The following is a 22,272-nucleotide window of genomic DNA, read 5'->3' as shown; positions in this document are numbered from 1 at the left end:
CTCCATGGACATTGAAGTTTCTTCTGCGGTGCTCACTCCTCCATTGCCAGCGTCGTTGCGATGCTCCCACTCTCTAACCTAAAAATTATAGTGAACCTAGCATTCCCCCGTCTCTTTGATCTGATACCACACAAAACTCGATGCATGCTTTTCCTAATATTTCAACTTCAACTAGAGTACAACAAGTTTGATTGCAGTCAACAACGTGTTATGATATTTACCTATTAGAAATGTCTTATCTACTTGGACAATATGCTCACAATAATAGAAGCATTTGATGCATGGTTTGAATGACAAAAAAACTTGGCATAAAATATATGAAGATGTGTCACTAACACAATCAAGATTAAATGGAGAACCAATGCATTGTACAATTGTCCCTGGATTAATTTAATTTGTTGTACAACTTCCAACCACCTTAGGATTTAATTGAGTCCCCCAATCACCAAATTTAATGGCAAGAGCTTTATGCTTTAAGATCCATGCTTTTTTCTATTACACAACATACCTATAGCGAGTTTTAATTTCCATAATCAAACTTTTAATAGAAGTGAATGGGTTTTTCCTTCACCGAGTTTAACACAATAAAGGAAATTTATGTCAAATCCAGATATGCATGATCTTTAGAAAGGTTTATTGACGGATGGGTATAAGGTGCCTCAATCTTTTTAATCTCCCAATGATGTCGAACTTTGTTATAAGAAGCCCTTAGTCTCCATTAGAGCCATTGTTATAATGTAGACATTGTGCCATATACTTGTTTATTTTGATTCAACGACCATATATTTATAGCCATTGTTAATGTGATATTGTTTAATGGAAGACAATGTTGAATCCTTTGAGTTAAAGACATGTGTTCAACAACACATTCCAACAATTGTCGGATGATGCAAATGGTGTTGTTATTACTCAACATGTCTGAGTATATATCTTAACACTAATTGGAAGTGTACTAATGCTTGATACATCTACCAACAATAGGGTGCATTTGATGTATTTATTATTGCTAACTAACTTGAACTCTATGTCAAATTTTGGTTGCGGTTTTGCAGTATTAAAATGTTGTTATCATGCATTTAGCCAAGGTACAAACTTTTATCAACACAATATTGGAGGGTGCATGGTACTTTTACTATGTTGGGCTTGGGAAAGAATTACATGTATTTTTTTGTCAATTGACTCATTAACTTATGAATATATCATTACAAGTCTTAGTTTTCTCCTTGCCAAAAGGTACAATTTTTATAGGGTTAAATATGTTTTTAGTCCCTAAACTATTGGCCGTTTCTGGTTTTCGTCCCTCTATCAAAATAAGGTACAATTTGGTCCTCATTCTTTTCGAAACTTTGGTTTTAGTCCTCGAAAACTAACACCGTTAAAAATGTGCTGATGTGTCTAACGTCTCTGTCCACGTGTTCTAACGTCTCTGTCCACGTGTTCTTACAGTTAAAATGAAAAGTTAATCCAACATTGGTAAAGTTTGGTTTATTAGTTTCATTGCAAAGTGTTGTCTGAAGGATTTGAGCAAAGACGAAGTGGAAAGAAGGTTCAAGCTTGGATATCACCTTCTTCGGCATTGGTGGAGTTGGCCACGTAAGTTCATATTCGTCTTTGTTTTGGTTTAAAATGATGGATGGATTTGGGGATATAGGGTTTTGTTGAAGGGGTTTGGTTTCGAACTTGATTTTCTTTGTTAATCACTTTTGAAGGGAAATGAAAGGTGATAGAGGAGGTTGCACACCAAGGAGCATAGGTTCTGGAATGTCCCAAACATGTGGATCCTCTCACTTAGCTTCAAAAAACTGTGGTTGTGGGGAAAGATTGTTGTTGTTGAAGGAAACTACATTGAAGAACAAAGGGAGACTATTTTATAGATGTAGAAATTGGGCAGTAAGTGAGAATAAAAGCTTTATTTATTGTGTTGAAGATTGTATTGGTGATTTGTAATTTTCAATTGCAGAGTAATTCAAGCTGTAACTTCTTTGAATGGGTTGATGAAGGAGATTTCGAAATGGAAGGAAGCTTACAAAGGAAGAGTGAAGAAGTTGAAGTGTGTATTGAAAATGTTGTGTTGGATCTAAGGAAGAAGAAGGACAAGTTGAAGAAGAAATTAGAGGAAGAGAGAAAAAATTTCAAAATGATGTTGGTGTTTTTTGTATTGTCATGGGCATTAACAACTATGTTTTGTATTCTGTTTGTGTTGAAGGTAAATTGTAATTAGATAGGTTGTGTTGTGGATGTACAAGCAAGTTTTAAATTGAATAAAATGTGGAAGTTCAGTTCAATTGTGCCCTGATGGTTGTGTTATGTGCATTTGTGTTATATACTTTGGAAATATTAGCATGACTACCAATTTTACAATGCAGACTGTGCTCTTGTTTGTAAAGCAAGCTTTGACTACCAATTTAAGATGTTCAAAAAATAGTGTGACAGAATCCAAGCTAATGTTCAAAAAAAGTGTGACAGAATATAACCACAAAATCACCAAATTCTGCAACTTATCACAAAAAGTGTTCAAAATTTGGGGGTTTAAATGTCAATTTTGCATAAACGAGTTTGGAATGTTAATGTGATGATTTGAGCAACTTTGTTTTACCAAATTTGACATGTACTAACTGCCAGCAGAGGCTAAAAGCTTCCAGATGAAAATATCACTGTGTGAGTTGCTCTTTAGCACCAAAAGTGGTGGTTTGGAATGGCAAATTTGCAGAAATCAGAAATTGCCACCAAATTGTAGCTTGTTCCAGCAGCCAGCAAAGGGACTAATACCAGAAACTGCCACCAAATTGTATGAAAAACCAGAAACCTCAAATTTTTAAACCAGTTTAGCAATATGAAAAACCACTTTAAAATGTATAAAGACACTAAAAGGAACATAATGAAGCACACTTTAACAGGCAGCAGCTTAACCAATTACAACATAAGTAAAAGCAAAGCAAAGTGGTCCATATTGATTACTAAAGAAGTCGTACAAATAGTGGTCCCAGCATACTTTAAAGGGTTACAGTCACTACAAGACAAAAAAGTGGTCCACTACAGCCACTACTTTAATTACAACTTGCTTGAGAGCCTATAGCCACTACAATTTGTTTGAAATTACATCCTTCAATTACAACTTGCTTGAGACCCTACAATTTGTCCAGCCAGTCTTGAGGATGCTCTTCTTCCCCCTTCACGCATAGTTGCAGATCCTCCAGCTTGTGATGTTGATGCAGCCCCAGCCCCTGCATCTCTGGCTGATCTCCTTCCAGCTTGTGATGCAGATGCAGATGCCCCCTTCCAGCAGATGCAACCCTTCTTGATGTAGATCCATGTGTTGATGTAGAAGCCCTCCTTTTGTCCTATGAAAGGAGTAAGATAGTTAGATAACAAATAGTTGTAAATAAATGAACTTGTAAATAACATTACCAAGAAGATTTACCTTGCTTTTTTGTCTCTTTTTACATGTCCTTACATTGTGTCCATATGCATTGCAAGTGCTACATCTTATAGCAATATTGGTCTTTGACAATTTTCCATGGCTGACATATTCATCAGCTTCTCGTCTTCTTAATTTTTTTGGCCTCCCAGGAGGTGTTTTGTAAATGGGAGGTAGTAGTTGTGGAGAGCCAGATGTAGGCCAAAGTTGTTGTCCATTGATAGGACTTATAATTGGTGCATAACAAGTTCTATAGGCATCTTTCTTATAGTAAAGATGAACATAATGGTCTGGGTTTTCTGATTTGTAATGAATGGCAGCAACAACATGTCTACATGGTATTCCTACCAAATCCCACAAGTAAAAAGTACACGTGTGATTACTTAAATCAACAACAAATTTGTCCATGGTAAAGCCATGAATTACTTCAAACTGTGAACCCCCTGCCCATACCGGAAGCCAATTCCCACTCTTTTCAACCTCCATATCCAATCTTTTCCTCGGTTTAGGCATAACATCACCAGGATATGAGTCAACTTTTTCTCTAAGGCTTGCAAACCTACTCATTATGTATGATCTAATCCATTCCATCATTGAAATTATAGGTTTGTCCCTTGCCAATAAAATAGTACTATTAAATGATTCTGACAAGTTATTGATCAACACATCACATCTAGGATAAGCACTAAAAGCATGCTTACACCAACTTTTAGTTGGTATACCCATTAACCAATTAAAGGCATCAACATTCAGATTTTTTAACTCACTCATTTCTTTCTCCCATTCCTTATAGTATGTTGCCTTCGCAGCCCCCATCATGAGGTCTCTAATGAGCAAGCCTCCCCCAAATTTTTTCTTATAATTGTTGTATAAATGGCGTAAACACAGCATGTGTTCCACTCCATTCAAGATATCATCAAAAACTGACATTAATCCCTGCAACCATAATACACCAATAAGTATTACATAATCAAAATAAATTTCTAACTAAACTACAAATTTTAATGTACCTTTTACTGATCCATAATAAAGATCCACCTTTGACAATCTATGCCTCCAATATCGTCAAGCAGCTATGTCAAAAACCACATCCATGTGTCTTTGCATTCTGTTTCTACCACAGCAAAAGCTAGTGGGAAATACTAGTCATTAGGGTCTCTTCCTACTACAACTAACAACTGACCTCCATAACTTGTCTTCAAGTGACAACCATCTACACCAATAAATGGTCTGCAACTACCTAAAAACCCCTGCTTACAGCCCTCCAAACACATGTAAAATGACCTAAACCTTGGTGGCAAGGTGGGTTCGAATTGATTGACCTTAATCTTGAAGGTCCCAGCCTTGACTCTTAATAACTCAGCCACATAGTCATAGAAACGACCATATTGTCATTCTCCATCACCCACTAAACAATCCATTGCAATTCTCTTAGCTCTTCCAGCCTTCCAATGACTTATTCCAACACTATATGACTTTTGTATTTCATCTATGATTTGTTTCACTGTCATGCCTGCAACATTGCCAAATCTGGCAACCAAAACCTGTGCAATCCATTCTACACTTGCACTTTTGCTACCAAAACCCTTTCCACACTTGTGCCCAACTAGAGTTTTGACTCTAAAGGTTTGCCTACTTCCTACCTTGCTAGCCATAATAACAAAACCACACCCCTTCTTACAAACTGCCCTTACCCTCTTCAAATCATTCTTGACAAACTTAACTTCTTTTCCATTCAAAACACTATGCTCCTGTAAGGCACTCTTACAATCCTTCAAACACTTAAACTCCATTCCCAATCTAAAATTGAATCCCCTAGTCATATCTTCTGCTTTATACTTTGGAAAGTGCCTTTTATTCTGCCTCACATCCTCATCACTATCTACATTTGAGGACAACTCTTCTGTATCATAAACTTCATTTATCTCATGTTGTCCAACCTCTTCGTTAATGACAAATGCCCCCTCACTATCTTCAAATCTGCTCCTAACACTTTTATTTTTCTTTTTCATTCTCTTCCACCTATCCAAAACTGGATTAATATTTCTTGTCTCTTCCTCCACTGTCACATTGTCCATCCCAAACCCATCATCACCATTTGCCATTCTCTCCTCTTCACTGTCATCAACATTTTCCACCCCTTCGTCCTCAAGAACATTGCCCTCTTCATCTTCTTCTTCATCTTCTTCTTCATCTTGCTCTTCATCTTGCTCTTCCTCTTGCTCTTCCTCTTGCTCTTCCACCATTTGTCCCTCAACATTCCCCTCTTCCTCTTGCTCTTCCACCTCCTCTCCCTCAACATTCCCCTCTTCCTCTTGATCTTCCACCATTTCTCCCTCAATATTCCCCTCTTCCTCTTCGTCATCTACTACCAAGTCTTGTACTTCAACATTTCCCTCCACCCCACCAATATCTTCTTCATCCATAACAACCTCTTCCTCCATCTCCTGTACTCTTACTTCCTCTGCCTCCTCACCAAATGTAAGAAAAGTTATTTCCTCTGCCTGAATGGGTTGGCCATGTTGAACATAGATTTCAACTTCCTCCTTATTTGCCTCTGCATAGTTAGCCAACAAAATGGCTTCTCTGTCATCTGTCAGTCGTCTGAGGTTGTTCATTGCCTTTTGTTTCGAACCCTTCCACCAAAGTTTGAACTCTCCACAGTACTTGAATTCTCTAACAAATCCCAATGCTTCAAAGTATGACCACATGTCGGGATCGATTCCCCTAATAACATGTATCTCTCCTCCGACATATTCTAGACCCTTGTTCTTCATGAAATTCCCCATATGATACAAACACACGTCAAAAACCATTTTTCCTACAAGGTCAAATGAAAACTTCCCACATTAGACTGACAATGCATAGCGGAATGCCCATTACACACACAATTGCTTTTCTTGTTCAACGAATCACAGAGAAAACAAGTTAAACTTAAACTAAAAAATTACCTTGCTCAACGAACCACACAGAATCGCCTTTCTTCTTCAACGAACCACCTCAACGAACCACAAAGAAATCCCTTTCTTTCACGAACCAAACGCAAAGAACGAACACATGAACCACGAAAATGCACGCGCAGATGAACCACGAACCAAACCCAAAGAAAGAACAGCAACACCAACACGAATTGTAATTGATTTTGAGTACCAATTTCATTCCAGATTAAAGAGGAATCAGTTCCATCCCCAGATGACTTAACACACGTCAGCAAAAAAGCAATTACACGTGGACAGAGACGTTAGACACATTAGCACATTTTTAACGGTGTTAGTTTTCGAGGACTAAAACCAAAGTTTCCGAAAAGAATGAGGAGTAAATTGTACCTTATTTTGAAAGAGGGACGAAAATCAGAAACGACCAATAGTTTAGGGACTAAAAGCATATTTAACCCATTTTTATATTATTTCAAAACAATCTAAATGCTATATATAATGCAAATATTATTTTAATTTATTTAAAATATGCAATTAAATTTATTGTAGGCGGTCTCATACAACACAGAGGACTAACATAAGTACCACCACAATTAGTCAAATTCGTAAAACATTGCAAGAACTTCACACTATATAGGTAATAAATAACAATTTGCATATTATTTTGTATTTTTTTCATTATATTTTCATATTAAATATAACTATATCCATTTTCTATTAACTTTTGTGGACTCCTTATCGACATGATGAACATAGTAAGTTGATTATGGTTAATATCTCTCCTGTTAGTAGGACAACTATTCCTCTCATTTATTTTACAACCATTGAATTTCAATAAGCTGATTGAACGATGCGACAGTTTAGATTTTGACAAAATATTTCATTTGACCTAATAAACCTCAATGAGGCACACAAAGACGATATGAGAGGTAAAACTAATAGGAATTGGGTACAATGCTACAAACGATGGATAACAATGTGGAATGATCAACATAATCATGTCATTCATGGAACTCCATTTAACGAAAAATGGTCTTTTGTGTGACCATACAATGTATATGCATTGTTACATCGGTCATAGCATCTGCTATATATGACTTCCACAACAATCTTCCAATGATGAGGTAAGTTTGTTTTTATTGAATTTGACTTTTTATTATTTTAGTCATATAAATTAAACCATTATTTACATGACAATATGATATGCCATGGGAGACTGCTCAACCTCTCACACAAACCTATCATCAACATGGTTTTCTTCTGATTTTTTTTCAATATCAACAACAATCTTATGGTCAGTTTAGCATGCACCCAAGTTAGTTTTAGATATATGCACCCTTCACACAACATTCCATCTCGCTCTTCGCACCAACAAGTACTCTCCACTTACACTATTTTCCACCTCATTCATTCTTTGGTCTAGGTCCATCAAATATCTTCGCCACCTCCACCATGACACCTCTATTTTCTTACAATCCTTGTTCTTCATCAAGCAGACTTATAGGTCAACAATGTCTTCACAAGAATCACAAAATCCAATAAGATTTGGTGATTTAAATAATATGTATAGGCAAATATGAATGTGGTTTATAATGTTTTGGCATAGAAAGAAATTTTGTTGCAAAGGTTGATTGTGACATAATTTATTTGGCTTGATATTTAAGTTGTGTTGTTTTTTATAATGACAATGAAATTATATTATTTTTATATATAATAAAGTTAACAATATATGGTTAAACTTTATATTTTGCTTGTCATATTCTCAAATAGAATTTCTTATATGTTGTGATAAAATTCCTTATGAGTTATGAAAAAAAATACAAAACCACATTTAAAATATTTCAAATTGTGGGGTTGTCTTACAAAGATTAATTTACCTCTCAATAAGAAAATCCTTCTAATGATAGTATTATTTGTAATTCTTCTAATTATGACGTTCATTATGTGAAATTTCTTGAGATTATTGAAGTATATATTAATACAAATTGAATTTTGTTTTTGTTACCACAAAATCAACTACTTGTGTTTTTATTTTGGGTGGAGGTGTTGTATAATGAAAATATGCTAAACAATTTTTTTTAATGATATACCATGGAAGCAAAGATTGTTGTCATAAATATTATTTTTACATAGGCAAATTTCTATTATCTATATGATTTACTATTATTAAATAGTACCTCCCATTTCAACACATTTAGACAGTTAATCTAGAATTTTTTTAATGAATATTAATAAAAACTTATAATTACTAATGGTATTAATTTTCTTGACTTTGATAGGTTAGAAAAAATATTAGGGATATGCTTACCAAAGAGTTGATGCATTAATAAATACTTGATTGGCGATCCCATGGAATGGAGTTTAATGGTTAATAACAAAATTGTTGTTGACTAAAGTACACCAACTAATTTCACCAAATATGATGTCTCAATCTATAGTAGGGTGTATTATAAATTGTGACAAGAATAAGGTTGATGTTTGTGCATTATCATTGTTTTTTTTAAACACCTGTTAATATATTCATTGACAATTATTGTAGTTGTGTGAGTCACAAACAACCCTTTAAGGGTTTACCTAATGAGTGTGATGGTGGGACCATCATTGTGAAACATGAAAGTCTCTAAGTGACACTCATGAAACAAGATACATGTAGAAGGCTATAACTTGCAACTACTGATTAGAACCTAAAATGAAAATCCATATTGTATGTGTTATTTACTAAAACCTTGTTATAGGATATGTAATTCAAGACAATTAAGTCTCTACATTTTCACATACGAAAGTTTATTAGCACTAGGTGTTAGACTCAAATCCAGAAGGTTCTTTACTCTTGAAATATAATATTTTGGTTTAAAAGATTATTATTGTTTTATTTTATTTTTTAAATCATGTGGATGATTGTTAAAAATATTTAATATAATTTAAAAAATAAATAATTAAAATAAAATCGAGGTGTTACTAATGTTTTTATGAAATATTAATTTTAGAAGTAAATATTATTTATGAATAAACATTTTTTACATGTATTTTATTGATCACAAATAATTTTATTACCATTGACTATTAAGTTTCTCTCTTCTATCTATAAATATCACTTATTTTCATAAAAAAAAAATACAACAAACACATCAATTCAAAAAGTGTTTTTAATCTTCTATCTTATATTGTCTTTTAAGACATTAGTGTTTATATGGTTAAACTATTTTTAGTCTTCTATTATGTATTGTCTTTTAAAACATTAGAGTTCACAAGGTTCACAGTTCCTTCGCTTATACTTTGTTCGTTTGTGTAGATTTATGGGAGATGATTTGGGGGAGAGTGATTGATTGGATTTGAGGAGATTTGAGGGTAAAATTTTTGTTGCTTGTTTGAGTGGATTTGGAAGTAATTGAGAGTGGATTTGGAAGTAAAGTTTGTGAGAATTAGTGTAGGATTTGATTGATGTGACAGATATAAAAAATTTGTATAATTGGTAAAAAATAAAGATTACCAAAATGCCCCTAGTTACTAAAGTAATATAAAATGTTATTTGTTAATGTTATATTTAATTGTAAAAAACTTTGTAAAGAGTAAAAAGTTGAAATATTAATTAAAAATTATTTATAAATTGTAACAAAATTAATATTTAGTAAAATGAATTTATTTTTAAATGTAGTATTGATTTGTAATATAATTTCATACCAAGTAGTATGCATTTATTTGTCATGGAAGTGAGATTGATTAATTTTGAAGAAATAAATATTTAAACAATAAATACAAGTATGAAAACTAATGTCAAACATAATAACATTCAAAAATAGGTAATGTAAGTTATGAAACACATAAGTCAATATAAGAAAAAAAAGTCGTGTAATACATTACAGAATAGTAAGTAACCTAATTATCTAAATGATGAAGAATTAAGTTGATATTCTGATTCAGGTGAGCAAATTGTTGGTTCATGTGGAGGGATAGGTTTGCCAAGTTATCTTCAATCCGCTGAACTCGCACCTGCATTTGTTCCATACCCTACATTCTTTGTTGCAAGTCTTGTACCCCGTCCCACATTTCAGTCATCATATTAGTATTTGGTTCATGTGGAGGAGGTTGCACATGATTGTCATGATGGTGTGGTTGGTCTTCGTCGTCATCATCACCGAGGTCGTGTTGCCAAACACCGTGGAATTAACAATATTCAACCTCTTTAAAGAATTAATTGAAAAATGATGTTTGGTCCCAATATGAGTGCTGGCATCGGCATCAACATGTACTCCATAATAATGCATGATTTGTGTGATAAGGACACCGTATGGTAGGGGTGTGTCACCGACCGTGCATTTAAGTATATGTTGCATGATGTGATGAGGCCAATTGGTAGCTATATTATTTTTAAGCACCCATAACATAAAGATATCCTCCTGCAATAACTTTGCAAAATTCCCAGGTCGTGGAACATGTGCACAATAACATAATGCAAAACCCTATCATTAATATTCAAACAACCAACCGTTTTAACAGGGTGACCTTGCATTTCTGGTCTAACCATAGTAGCTAATGCCATCTCCCGGTCATATGGGAAGTCGTCTGGGATATTTGAATAACACAATTTTTGACCCTCATATTTCATATTAGCAACATTCAACAATCAACAGGTTTCAATCTAATCTTTCTCTTGTTGACCTCATTGAGCAAATATCCATTTCCAGAAATCTTTAGATTTTAATAAAAAACTTTGATTAAATCTGGATAGAAGGTTCCCTGCAATGTCAGAAATTCGACCACCCCTTGAAATAGAAGATGATGTTGGAAAAATAACCCTGAACCGGCAAATGATTCGAATATCATTATTTTTGGAACAATAATATTCCTTGTGTAGAATTTAGCTGCATAGTTTTCCATCTGATGGTTGTGACTGAAGAAACGACGCTGATCTAATTGTTCTATAATAGATGAGTTTGACATAATTGGTCTGACATAGGCTGCATCGTTTGGCTCAGTTACGACTTCTTTTTCCTTACGACTTTTTCTAGGCCTTTTGGTTGATGATGAGGCCATTTCACAATATCTTCAACGAAACCATAAATACAAACAATAACAAGGTAAGTCATAACAAATTATTGAAGATTAAAAATAACAACAATAACTTAAAAATTGAAGATGGATCAAACCCAAGAAGTCATAATTACAAAACAGGTACATCTAATAATATAATAGTAATACAACTATTCATTTAAGACATCCTAATAGTCCCCACCCGAGATCATTTTACATAACTTATTCCACCTCTTGTGTGGTGGAAGTCCCATCAACCTCTTTTGTACATGTGGGGTTTCCATATAAGAAATCATAACATTGGTCGAGCAAGTTTTCATCAGCAATATTCATAGCACTCAACATTTCATAAATGTCGCTCTTTGTGTATGTGTACGTCAAGGTGCGACGGAGTATTTGATTTCTATCTTCCATTGTTGAGACTTGACGCACGACTGCATCAAAAATTTGTAGAGCCAAGGACATTTGTGAAACCATCAAGGCTGCTCGTCAGCTTATCAAATTGAGCATCTATCACATCGACCATAGGTGCCTTCCTTTTCGAACCTCATGAGGATGAAGTTCCTCCGGATGGAACGAAAGGCACAAATTGAGTCTGCCCTAGACTATACTCATCAATAGATGGAGGAGGTGATGGTGAAGTTGGGTCTCTATACCCCGGATAGATAGGCTCTTCTGGAATGTACTCCATATTTTGATTCAGATCAAGCTGTACACGAGGCCCAACCCGTTGTCGGCTTGCTTGACGAGCAGTCCGAACACCATTCTCAGTACCTCGATCAGTCGCTCATAAGTCCACCATTAAGTCGTAGTGCTTGATACTATTAACTCTCCACTTTGCCACACTTGGCCTCGATTGAAAGAACATACATTACAAATATTAACAACATATTAAGTATTATAAGAATCAACCAAATATGAGTATTTAACAAATACCTGAATGAGGTCCTCCTAAACTTCGTCCTCAGCTTGAAATCTCATACTTACAGGGTTCTAGGCAAATCCACTCAATCCAGCAAAGAGGTCATGTACCTCACGCCATTTATCTTTCAATACTTTCTGACGATTTTTGACATTATTTTTCGTAATGGCTAATACCCAAAGCTATGAAGATGATCAACAATGTTACTATATGCTTCAGATGTCCAACTTCCATCAACCCTATTACCGAGTCGTGATTCCTCAATCATGGTATGTAGAAGACGTGCGTCCATGTCCTCTGTCCACTTTATGAACTCTCTAGTAAGACCAGAGGAGTGAATGGCTACTACCTTACCTCGGTTCATTTTAAACCTAATTGATATTAAAATAAAATAGTCATACAACAAACATAAAAGCAAGTTCTTGTGATATTCAAATAAAATAGTCATACAATACAATAAAATACAATAACTACGAGTTTTGATAATCTCGCCACATTTGATCTGCTATGGAATCCCTTATACTACAACCAATCCTATGATCCTCTTCTCTAACTTGAGATGATGAAACATTATGGTCTTCCCTTTCATTCAACTCATTATCAACTTCTTCAAGTAATGAGTCATCGTTATCCACGCCACGAAGGAAGTGTTGTAAGATACAACAAGCTAATATAATGTCTGTCATTGTCTCCAATCCATAGTGTGGTTCAGTGCCGCTTGCAATGACAAGGAATCATTTTTTCAACACACCAAAAGTTCTTTCAATATCATTTCTCAACGATGAATGACGATCATTAAACAACTCGCGTGGATTCTGTGGTCCTCTATGTGTATATTCTTTAAGGTGATATCTGACGCCTCTATATGGAGTTAAAACTGTGCTTTTCAACATAAATCCACCATCACCGAGGTAGTATTTTCTTACAATGTTGTACACAGGTATTTAGTGACTAATGAATAAAATCTTCAAGAATGCAATATACACACTAACCTTGGGGGATAACCAACGGATCCTCTCGATCAAGAGCATTTTTTAAAATTCTAGAGTCAGATGCAGTGTCTTCCCATCCAGCTAGAATGTATGTGAATTTCATATCAAAATCACAAGCAGCAAAGACATTTTGAGTTGGCCAATCTTTTATTCCTTGAAATCTTGGAGCCTCTAATCTTGGCACTTTTACACGAACATGAGTATCGTCTATGGCCCCTAAACAATCCTAAATAAAAAATTAAGTAGTCATTTTAAAACTCAAAATTTGTTATCATCCATCGATAATATAGCAACTTCAAAAGTGTTCATTTGCTAACCTTAAAGTACAGGTAAAATCGAATGTTGTTCAAGACATATGAATGAACCTCATTTCCTGAGGGTTGAATTAAAAATTCTGATTCCAAAGTTAAAATAGCATCCAACACACTGTGAAAGTGTTTGTTAACCGTCGAACCAGATCGATGAAAGAAAAATGCCACATTCGATTCTTAACATTATGGCCAATGATATGAAGAAATTGAGCAACTTGTTCCTCCACTATCGGCCGAATGACGTCCTTAACTAACCCAGTTGATCTTAGTCTCTCACAAAGATTAATAAATGCCTCTAGACCCATCCAAATAATGTCTCGGCACCGATTAGTATGCACAAGGTATGACATTAATTGTTGCCTATGACGGTCTCTATTTGGTACGAAATTGCTCACACTACTCGAATCACTCGAGTACATATTCAAGATACTCAACACATGTCCAACAATGCAAAACATTGTTACTGCAGCCAGTGGAGTGGTTATTTGTAATTGCTGACGTAACGTTGCTACTATATTGAAGTCTACACCAACCACATCATCATCTATATCTTCACGGTCCAAATATGATAAATCTATTTCTTCTTCCATCTATATTTACTTAACAAAATATATACATTTTAACAACTTTATACATACCACTTTGATTAAAGTCAACAATATCATTAAATTCATATATTCATATAATCATCTCCTATAAGGCAATATACGACAATATTCATGCATTCATATAATAATTAAACAAAATACATTATATATATTCAGTAAATAAACCACATTCATGCACATTAATTAAATATACTAATATGAAACACACCTATTCAAGAAACTTATGAAGCTTTGATCCAAGATTTGAACCAATATTTGAAGCAAGATTGAATACACACTCACAGTAAGATCCTACTAAAATACTAATTTCAATTGTCAATATTGAAATAAAAGAGTGACAATTCCAAACGAAACCTGTTAAAAAAAGAGATCAATATCTTATATCCTATAATGGTTGAAAACAAAAAAAATACTTTGTCAAATATCTACCTTCCATTCCCTCTACACGCGGCTTCAATGAACTCCACACAATGACTCAACACAGCAACTTAGGAAGCTCAACCAGTTAACGCTAAAAAATTATTAACATACAACCACCAAGCTTTTTCAACCTCAAAGATGCTCTAAACATAGTATAAGAGGCAGTTCAGTACTAAGCTACACATGGGAAAGACCAAGATTGTCTTTAACAAAAAATAAAGGAAATTGACACAATATATCTCCCTAACCTGGACAACTTACTTATCCCTCACTTCACCTTCGTAGCTTACAAAATACTTCCCCTCCGTTGCTTACCAAATGCACCTTATTGTTACCATACAAATGCTTAAGCCTACTGCCATAAAAATCCATATTCAAAAACTACCTCTGTCCCTATATGTGATTCCTCATGCATGTACAAGTCAATGGAACCCATATCTAGCCAACCCGTACACCAGAAAACATTGTTGTATGTTGCCCTTCACCCTCCACACAACCGTCCTACTCCGTCTAATGCCACCTCCACCTAAGGCCACCTTCATCCCCATCAGCCTCACTATACTATTGCATCGACCATACTCTTATGCTGCGGCCAGGACCACCACATATCCTTCACCGCACAAACCTTCATCCTCTTCTCCATGCCACACATCTCCCTGCTCTTCGTCATCCTTTTGTCCACATGTCTGTGTGGAATGGTGGTCATAACAGCACACCTCCATCCTCCGCGGCCTTCTCCTCAACCTTCACGCACCGTTGCTTGCATGGCGGATGAAGACGTTTGACAGCGACGGCACCAACCTCATAACCGTAGCACCCCATGGATGGTTGGTTACACGGTTCTACATCTTCAGTTTTGGCGACAGAGCTACTATTCCAGGTATGGAGAACCGCTTACTGGAACCGTCATCCGCAGAATCGGATACGAAGCACGCACACCCCACACTCATAGCTATATGGAACCGGATATGTGAGCCACATAACCGAATACACCTCCTTCGCAAAATCTTCCTATGGCTGGAACCGGATACACTTCACACTGGAACCGAATACATCAACATCTCTTCTGCTTCAAGCTTTCATCTTCCTCATCCGCTTGCCTCCTCATCATCAACTGCCTTCCTCCTCGTCCTTCGTCTTCTTCATCCGCTGCCGTGGTCATCATCAACCGCCTTCTTCCTCGTCCAAACACCCCTCTCTTTGTCTTCACCACTTGAAGACCTCTTAAACCTGCAACAACCACATAAATGTTTGCGACAAACATTACCTCAGATCAAGATTTCCACAGCTGCTCACTCTCAAGTGAAAACTTCACCACACACACAAGTCTCACTCGCGCAAAGCTCCGCAAAGTAAACACACTCTCTCACAGTTAATACACACACCAAACTTATCTACCAACATCGTCTTATTAATGGTGTTCATGGTCAGAGCTTCTTTTTAAAATTCAAACACGAATCTCTCCTTTGCAGTGAATGGTTGTGTCAACCTGAGAATCTCGCTAGGGACACTGCACTGCGTTGCTAAACCAAGCTGCAAAAGCATGGCGAGGAACAATCCAAACTCCTCGCCTGGGAAGCCACAGTAATATCACTCGTGATAGCACAATGCAATTGCTGGAATCGAGTATCAAAACATAGAACCGAATACGTTAATATGTGTATTTATATTATGCATGCATTTAAAATGGTCGTGGAATTATAGAAATACCACAGGAGCAAAAAGGACTTTTGGTTATAAATCATTGCAAATCTTTGCAAAATTGCGAGATGCCAAAAAACTAACAATCCTCGCAAATCGCTGCTTTTACATGCTTTTCATTCTTCACAAATCACACCAAGCGAACAATGTTTTTCACGCAAATCTATCCTCGCAAATTCTCCTCTACAGTAAATCAGCGCAAACGAACATAGTGTTAAAGTTCCTTCACTATTTGATGTATCTTAGAAGGGAAGCGAATGTAACTTTCTTTTATGTTATCCAATGAGATGTTTTCTATCAGACAATACTTTTGGTGCATCTACTCAAACTATTTTTATTACTTTCTTGAATTATAATTATATCATATTTTTCTTATTATTTGTTTATATTGATGAATTTTCTATTATCTATATTTCATTATTATTCTTATTTAATCATTATTATTTATTTTGATTATTTTCCAAACAAACACCACATATTTTCTAATAAAATTCTTGAATTATACCATTGATTCATGACTCTTGAAAGATGAAACATGAAAGATAACGAAAATAGCATTCCAAGTGAATCTGGTTTAGCTGTCCAGTGCCTTACGCAAACAAAAGTGCTGCTTAAAATGTCAATCGCCCGTTTTCAGAAGTAAGAATATACCAAAAGCTTACATATGAATCATTGGTCGATAACGCCGAAACTAACCAAAACAACAACACACGTACCAACCACTTCCTGCTACATACGTCTCAGATAAACCAAACTCCAATAAAAGTTTCAAAACAACAACCTGTTTAGAAACCCTTTCCTAACCCTGCAGTTTCATCACATGGGTGTCTCAAAATTTTCATCTTTTACATCATGAACATAGTAAAACCATCACGCTCTTACCAAAAGAAATTTTCAATTTTTATGCCGAGTTGATGCTAGTGCTAACTTTATCCCTCTTATAAGGTTCAATTAAATAATTCATGGCACCCTCTATTATTTTCTCTGTGTTGTGCCCTTTGTTGGTTTTGACATGTGGTTATGTGCAACCCCTTGAAGAGGGTTTCATCTCTGGGGTCATATCTGACAAGGGTCTCGAATATGCCAAGGAGTTGCTGATAGAGAAGGGTATTGCTTCCATTCTTATGCTTCAGCTGCCAGAGATTGAAAATTCTGCACAGGTTCCTCTTGTTGGAAATGCTAAAGTGGTTCTTTCTAACATCACAATTACGGATGTTCAGGTCAATTCTTCATCCGTTAAGACGGGAGAGAATGGAATTGTTCTTGTTGTTTCAGGAGCCATTGTTAATTTAAGTATGAGGTGGAGGTACACTGTCAGCTCTTGGTTAATTCCAATTGGAATTTCGGATAAAGGAACTGCTTCAGTGAAGGTACACAACTAAGAATTTTTCTCATGTTTATACTTTTCACTATCCCCTTTGGTATTTCTCTATGGCTGCAGTTGTAGAGCTTTGTTGAATGGTTGTTTACATGGTTGAATTGAACATTCAGAAGTTTTGGCTTTGTGAATCAAGTGGAAAATATTCTCCTGAAGTTGATTATTTTGTCACAATTGGTTAAAATATGTTGGAGTGGCCTTTAGTATTTTCTTGGAATACGAATTAAATCAAATTATGTTTTGTACTATGTTTCATTTTGTTCTGTACTATGTTTGAAGGTTACAGGTATGCAAGTGGGGCTTACAATAAATTTAAGGAACGAAGAAGGAAGTCTGAAGTTGTCTCTCTTAGATTATGGATGTTATGTGGGAGACATGTCTATAAAGTTGGACGGAGGTGTATCTTGGCTTTACCAACTGTAAGCAATCTTCTCGATCCATGTTTTTATGCAAAATAGACACTATTCACATTTTTTTTTTTGGAGAACAATTCTTTGCTTGCTGGTGTTTTTACATTCTCTACTTCTTTGTTCTTTGGTCTAATGTGACTTGAATGAAAGAGAACAGAAAAAGCTGCTTCTATTGACTCTACAACAATTTTTTTCTTGGAAAGCAGAGTCACAGTTTATATATCATGTGAACATTTTCTGAAATTAAGCATATCAGTCTTTTGTTTACAACTGATTGTCAATATTCTGGCAAAGTAGTAGATTGCATCCATTTAGGATCAGTTTGCCAAGTGTAAAGTTTTATGTATTGCTGCCTCTTGAATGTGGTGAACTTGGATTAGAGAAAAAGTGTATCAATTCCACTTTATTGCCTCTTTTCTTGGTGAAGTAACTTGACTTCTTATGGAGATTGGTCTGTCCTTGATTTCACAAGACAGAAATAAGATGGCTCTTAACTGAAAGTTATGAAAATTATGCAGTTAATTTTTCTATTTGATATTTTTATTTTTCGTGTTATGCTCATATGTGTGTGTGTGTGTGTGTGTGTATATATATATATCAATGGTATTGTGAACTTGGCTAACAATATGGACTCCATACAATCATTTTCTTTTCATGATATTGTGAACTCGGCCAACATAATGGTCCCATATACTTCAGTGAAGATATTATGCCATTGACTTCTTTATGTTTGCTTCAGGCTAGTAGATGCTTTCGAAGGGAATATAGCATCTGCCATTGAAGAGGGAATTTCAGAGAAAATAAAAGAAGGGATAGTGAAGCTTGACAATTTTTTGGAATCTCTTCCAAAGAATATCTCACTAGACAAAACTGCTACACTAAATGTATCTTTTATTGGCAATCCTGTGTTGAGCAGTTCCTCCATTGCAATTGCAATTAATGGTTTATTCACAGAGAAAAAGGTTTTAGTACCTCAAGGTTACCACCAGAAAGAATTGAAGGTTTCTGCTGCCTGTGGTGGTTTACCAAAGATGATAAAAGTATCAATACATGAAAATGTGTTCAAATCTGCTTCCCAAGTTTACTTCAATGTAAGTTTCTGAATTGTTGAATTTTTAGCATGTAAGTTGGATGTTTTTACTTTATCATAGATTGAAATGTAGTTTCACAGTTTATGTTGTTTTTGTGCTCAGGCAGGTAAAATGCAATTGATTGTTGATCAACTTCCTGATCAGGCCATTTTGAACACTGCTGAATGGAGATTCATAGTTCCCGAATTATACAGGCGATATCCAAATGATGACATGCAGCTTAACATCTCTATGTCTTCTCCACCAGTTATACAAGTGACATATCAAGATGTTGGTGCAACTATACTTGTAGATATAACTATTGAGGTTCTTGAAGATTTTGAAGTCATACCTGTTGCATCCATCTCAGTGGTATGCCAAATAATGTCCAAAATAAGAACCAAATGGGTTTAATTTGATACCTAAAAATTCCTAAAATTAGCTCAAACTTCTCACATCAACTAGAAATAAGATAAATTTGTAGTATATAAATGAATGCAGACATTATTTTACAAGCTAGTTGAGTTAGGATGAAATTGGACTTCTTAACAGCAAGCTAAACATCATAATGCAATTCTTTTCAACATAGATATCAAGCTAGTGAACATTCAAACTTTTCCCTGTGTTATTCTCATATTGCTGCCATATGAAAAAACAAGTTACACTGACTAAAGTTTCCAAGTGACCTGTCATACTTTTTCTGACTCAGCATGTCCATGATATATATCTCTTTTATCATCATTAACCAATTATCACACTTAACAAGTTTCATTTTCCTTGCTTATGCTACAGGAAATCAGTACTTCATGTGCTGTAGAAATTGTAGGAAATGGCATTGTTGGTAGGCTAACATTACAGGAATTTTCTACATACTTGAAATGGAGCAAAATAGGGAAACTGCACATGCGTCTGATTCAGGTAAACCAGATTAAAACTAGTCTTACTTTTTCTAATTTCTAGTTTCAAATAATTGATTGCTAAAAAAAACTTAACCATTATGTATTATTCTTCAAACTAAAAGATAATCTTTATCTACTTTTGTCAACTTTTGCAGTCACTAATGTCAAGTGTCCTCAGAACTGTTGTCCTTCCATACTTGAACTTCAAATTAAAGAGAGGATTTCCATTACCAATAATTGATGGTTATGGCTTTCAGAACGCTATTATCTTGTACAACCATCCATGGATAGCAGTGTGTACTGATGTTTTCTTCTTAGAAGATTACTATTTAGGTCAACAATCATCTTCAGCTTAGTGTTTCATAGAATTAAAGCTACAGTACAAAAATTTGTCTGCTGTATTTTGTAGCAAGAGGTTGTAAAGTGTAAATATATGTATAGATATCTACCAAAACACAGTCATTTCTTATATTACAGAGCTAAAATATTTTATAATAAGAGATGGTTAAATAAAGGAGTAATGAATACGAAAAATAATATATAAGAAAGAAGACTCACTTGTACAAAGATTTTGAATTATAAGTAATGTTTACAACTCATTGAAGTTGAATCTTTCATCCGACTAACTAGTGTGGTGAATGTGAATTAAGTGTTCTTCTTTTGAGGCTTATTTTCACTTAATCGAATTCTCACTTGTAATCCTAACATAATTGTGATTTTTTTTTATAATTATTATTATATTCATAATTTAAAATTTCTTTTATTTTCATAAATAAATTACTGAATCTCATAATCTAAAGTTACAACTAAAATTTTTGTTATCATGCTTTTATAAATACAAACATTATGTAAGAACAATATATTTAATTGTGAAATAATTTTTAATAGTCACACTGACTTATTTGTTATTTGCTAGTTACGTTAAAGCACGGTATTTAAATATGATAAATAATTTAGCTTTGTTACATGTTATTCCGTTCTTTATTTTTAATTACATTTTGAATTTTTGGATTGAATCATTTTTAAAATCACTTATAGAGAAGTGATTGCTGAGAGGCCTCACAAATTAGATAAAAGGTTTGGAAAGGGAATGTTTCCTATGTTGACTAGCATGTATAATTGTATATGTATTTGTTATAGTACAATATAATGCTTGTAATCCCTTTTTATGTTCAAGATTTGTTAATTGTTCAGTAACTTTAGCTTAGAACAGGAAGAAGAAAGTGCTAAAATGAAGGATCTATGGTAATGGATTAGATTCCAAATGTTTCTTAACTTATTATGTAAACATATGTTATATTTTGGATAAATAAAAGGTTTAATCATCTCGAACATCCCTATTTCGGTAGGTTTTTCTCAAATAGGTCATCGTATTATAAATGTTCTCGATTAGGTCTCTTATTGTGAAAAATTGAATCAATTTAGATCTCACCGTTACTTATGTACTAACACCGTTAAAGGAGGTGACACGTGTCAGTTCGTGGTTTTTTTGAATTTTTTAATTATTTTTTATTTATTTTTAATTTTTAAAAAAAATAAATAAATAAAATGCCACATGTCAAACTGATATTGTGTCACGTGACAATGATAGTGTGACATGGCACTGACAGTGCCACATGTCATTGTCAAACCACGTGTCATTGCATTAGTCTCAATTTGGTCCCAATTTGGTCCCTGTATTTTTACTTGTCTCAAACATGTTATGTCACTCTTTTTTTAAACCCTTATAGTTATATTTAAATAACATAATTAACATTTATATGATTAAGTAAATATAAATATAATTAAACTTAATCTTGTTAAAAATATTTAACAAAAATATCAATTTTAATAAAAATATTTGTTAAGATTTGTATACAATTTAAATTTTGTTTGAATTTGTTGAGGGACAAAATTGTTTAATTTTTAAAATTAAGACTAAATTGAGACAAAATAAAAATACAGGCATCAAATTGAGAAAGAATAAAAATACAGGGACCAAAATGAGACTAATATAATGACATGTGACCTAACAATGACACGTGGCACTATCAGTGCCATGTCACACTGTCATTGCCACGTGGCATTTTTTAAAAAATAATATTTAAAAAAAAACTAAAAATAAATAAAAAATAATTCAAAAATTCAAAAAAATCACGAACTGACACGTGTCACCTCCTTTAACGGTGTTAGTACA

The 22,272-nt window shown here is 34.5% G+C and overlaps 2 protein-coding genes across 2 annotated transcripts; one reads left to right on the top strand and one right to left on the bottom strand.

The window, feature by feature from the left end:
- Positions 1-3,128: 3,128 nt before the first annotated feature.
- Positions 3,129-4,607, bottom strand: LOC148198582 (uncharacterized). Its single transcript, XM_088115860.1, has 3 exons — positions 4,602-4,607; positions 3,455-4,354; positions 3,129-3,341 (listed from the first exon to the last, which is right to left on the bottom strand). Exons 1-3 carry the CDS (start codon positions 4,605-4,607, stop codon positions 3,129-3,131), a joined length of 1,119 nt encoding a protein of 372 aa, XP_087971986.1.
- A 12,299-nt stretch (positions 4,608-16,906) lies between these two features.
- LOC124832962 (putative BPI/LBP family protein At1g04970) lies at positions 16,907-20,706 on the top strand. Its single transcript, XM_047307315.2, has 6 exons — positions 16,907-17,709; positions 17,997-18,136; positions 18,867-19,218; positions 19,321-19,569; positions 19,990-20,115; positions 20,252-20,706. The coding sequence occupies exons 1-6, from the start codon at positions 17,302-17,304 to the stop codon at positions 20,450-20,452; spliced, it is 1,476 nt and encodes a 491-aa protein (XP_047163271.1). The 5' UTR covers positions 16,907-17,301; the 3' UTR covers positions 20,453-20,706.
- Positions 20,707-22,272: the final 1,566 nt, after the last annotated feature.

The sequence above is a fragment of the Vigna umbellata genome, chromosome 5, assembly GCF_029865625.1.
Source record: "Vigna umbellata cultivar VRB3 chromosome 5, Vumbellata_1.0, whole genome shotgun sequence".
NCBI lineage: Eukaryota > Viridiplantae > Streptophyta > Magnoliopsida > Fabales > Fabaceae > Vigna > Vigna umbellata.
Note: the sequence above shows the minus strand (reverse complement) of the source record. Positions and strands in the feature narration are given on the sequence as shown.

What these genes read in the sequence shown, in the direction of transcription:
- LOC124832962 (XM_047307315.2), top strand. Translation starts at nt 17,302, where the DNA reads ATGGCACCCTCTATTATTTTCTCTGTGTTGTGCCCTTTGTTGGTTTTG. An exon ending in CTTCCCAAGTTTACTTCAAT is followed by an intron (nt 19,219 to 19,320) that starts GTAAGTTTCTGA and finishes TTTTGTGCTCAG; the next exon opens with GCAGGTAAAATGCAATTGAT. An exon ending in CTGTTGCATCCATCTCAGTG is followed by an intron (nt 19,570 to 19,989) that starts GTATGCCAAATA and finishes CTTATGCTACAG; the next exon opens with GAAATCAGTACTTCATGTGC.
- LOC148198582 (XM_088115860.1), bottom strand. An exon ending in GCAATGCATATGGACACAAT is followed by an intron (nt 3,342 to 3,454) that starts GTAAGGACATGT and finishes CTCCTTTCATAG; the next exon opens with GACAAAAGGAGGGCTTCTAC.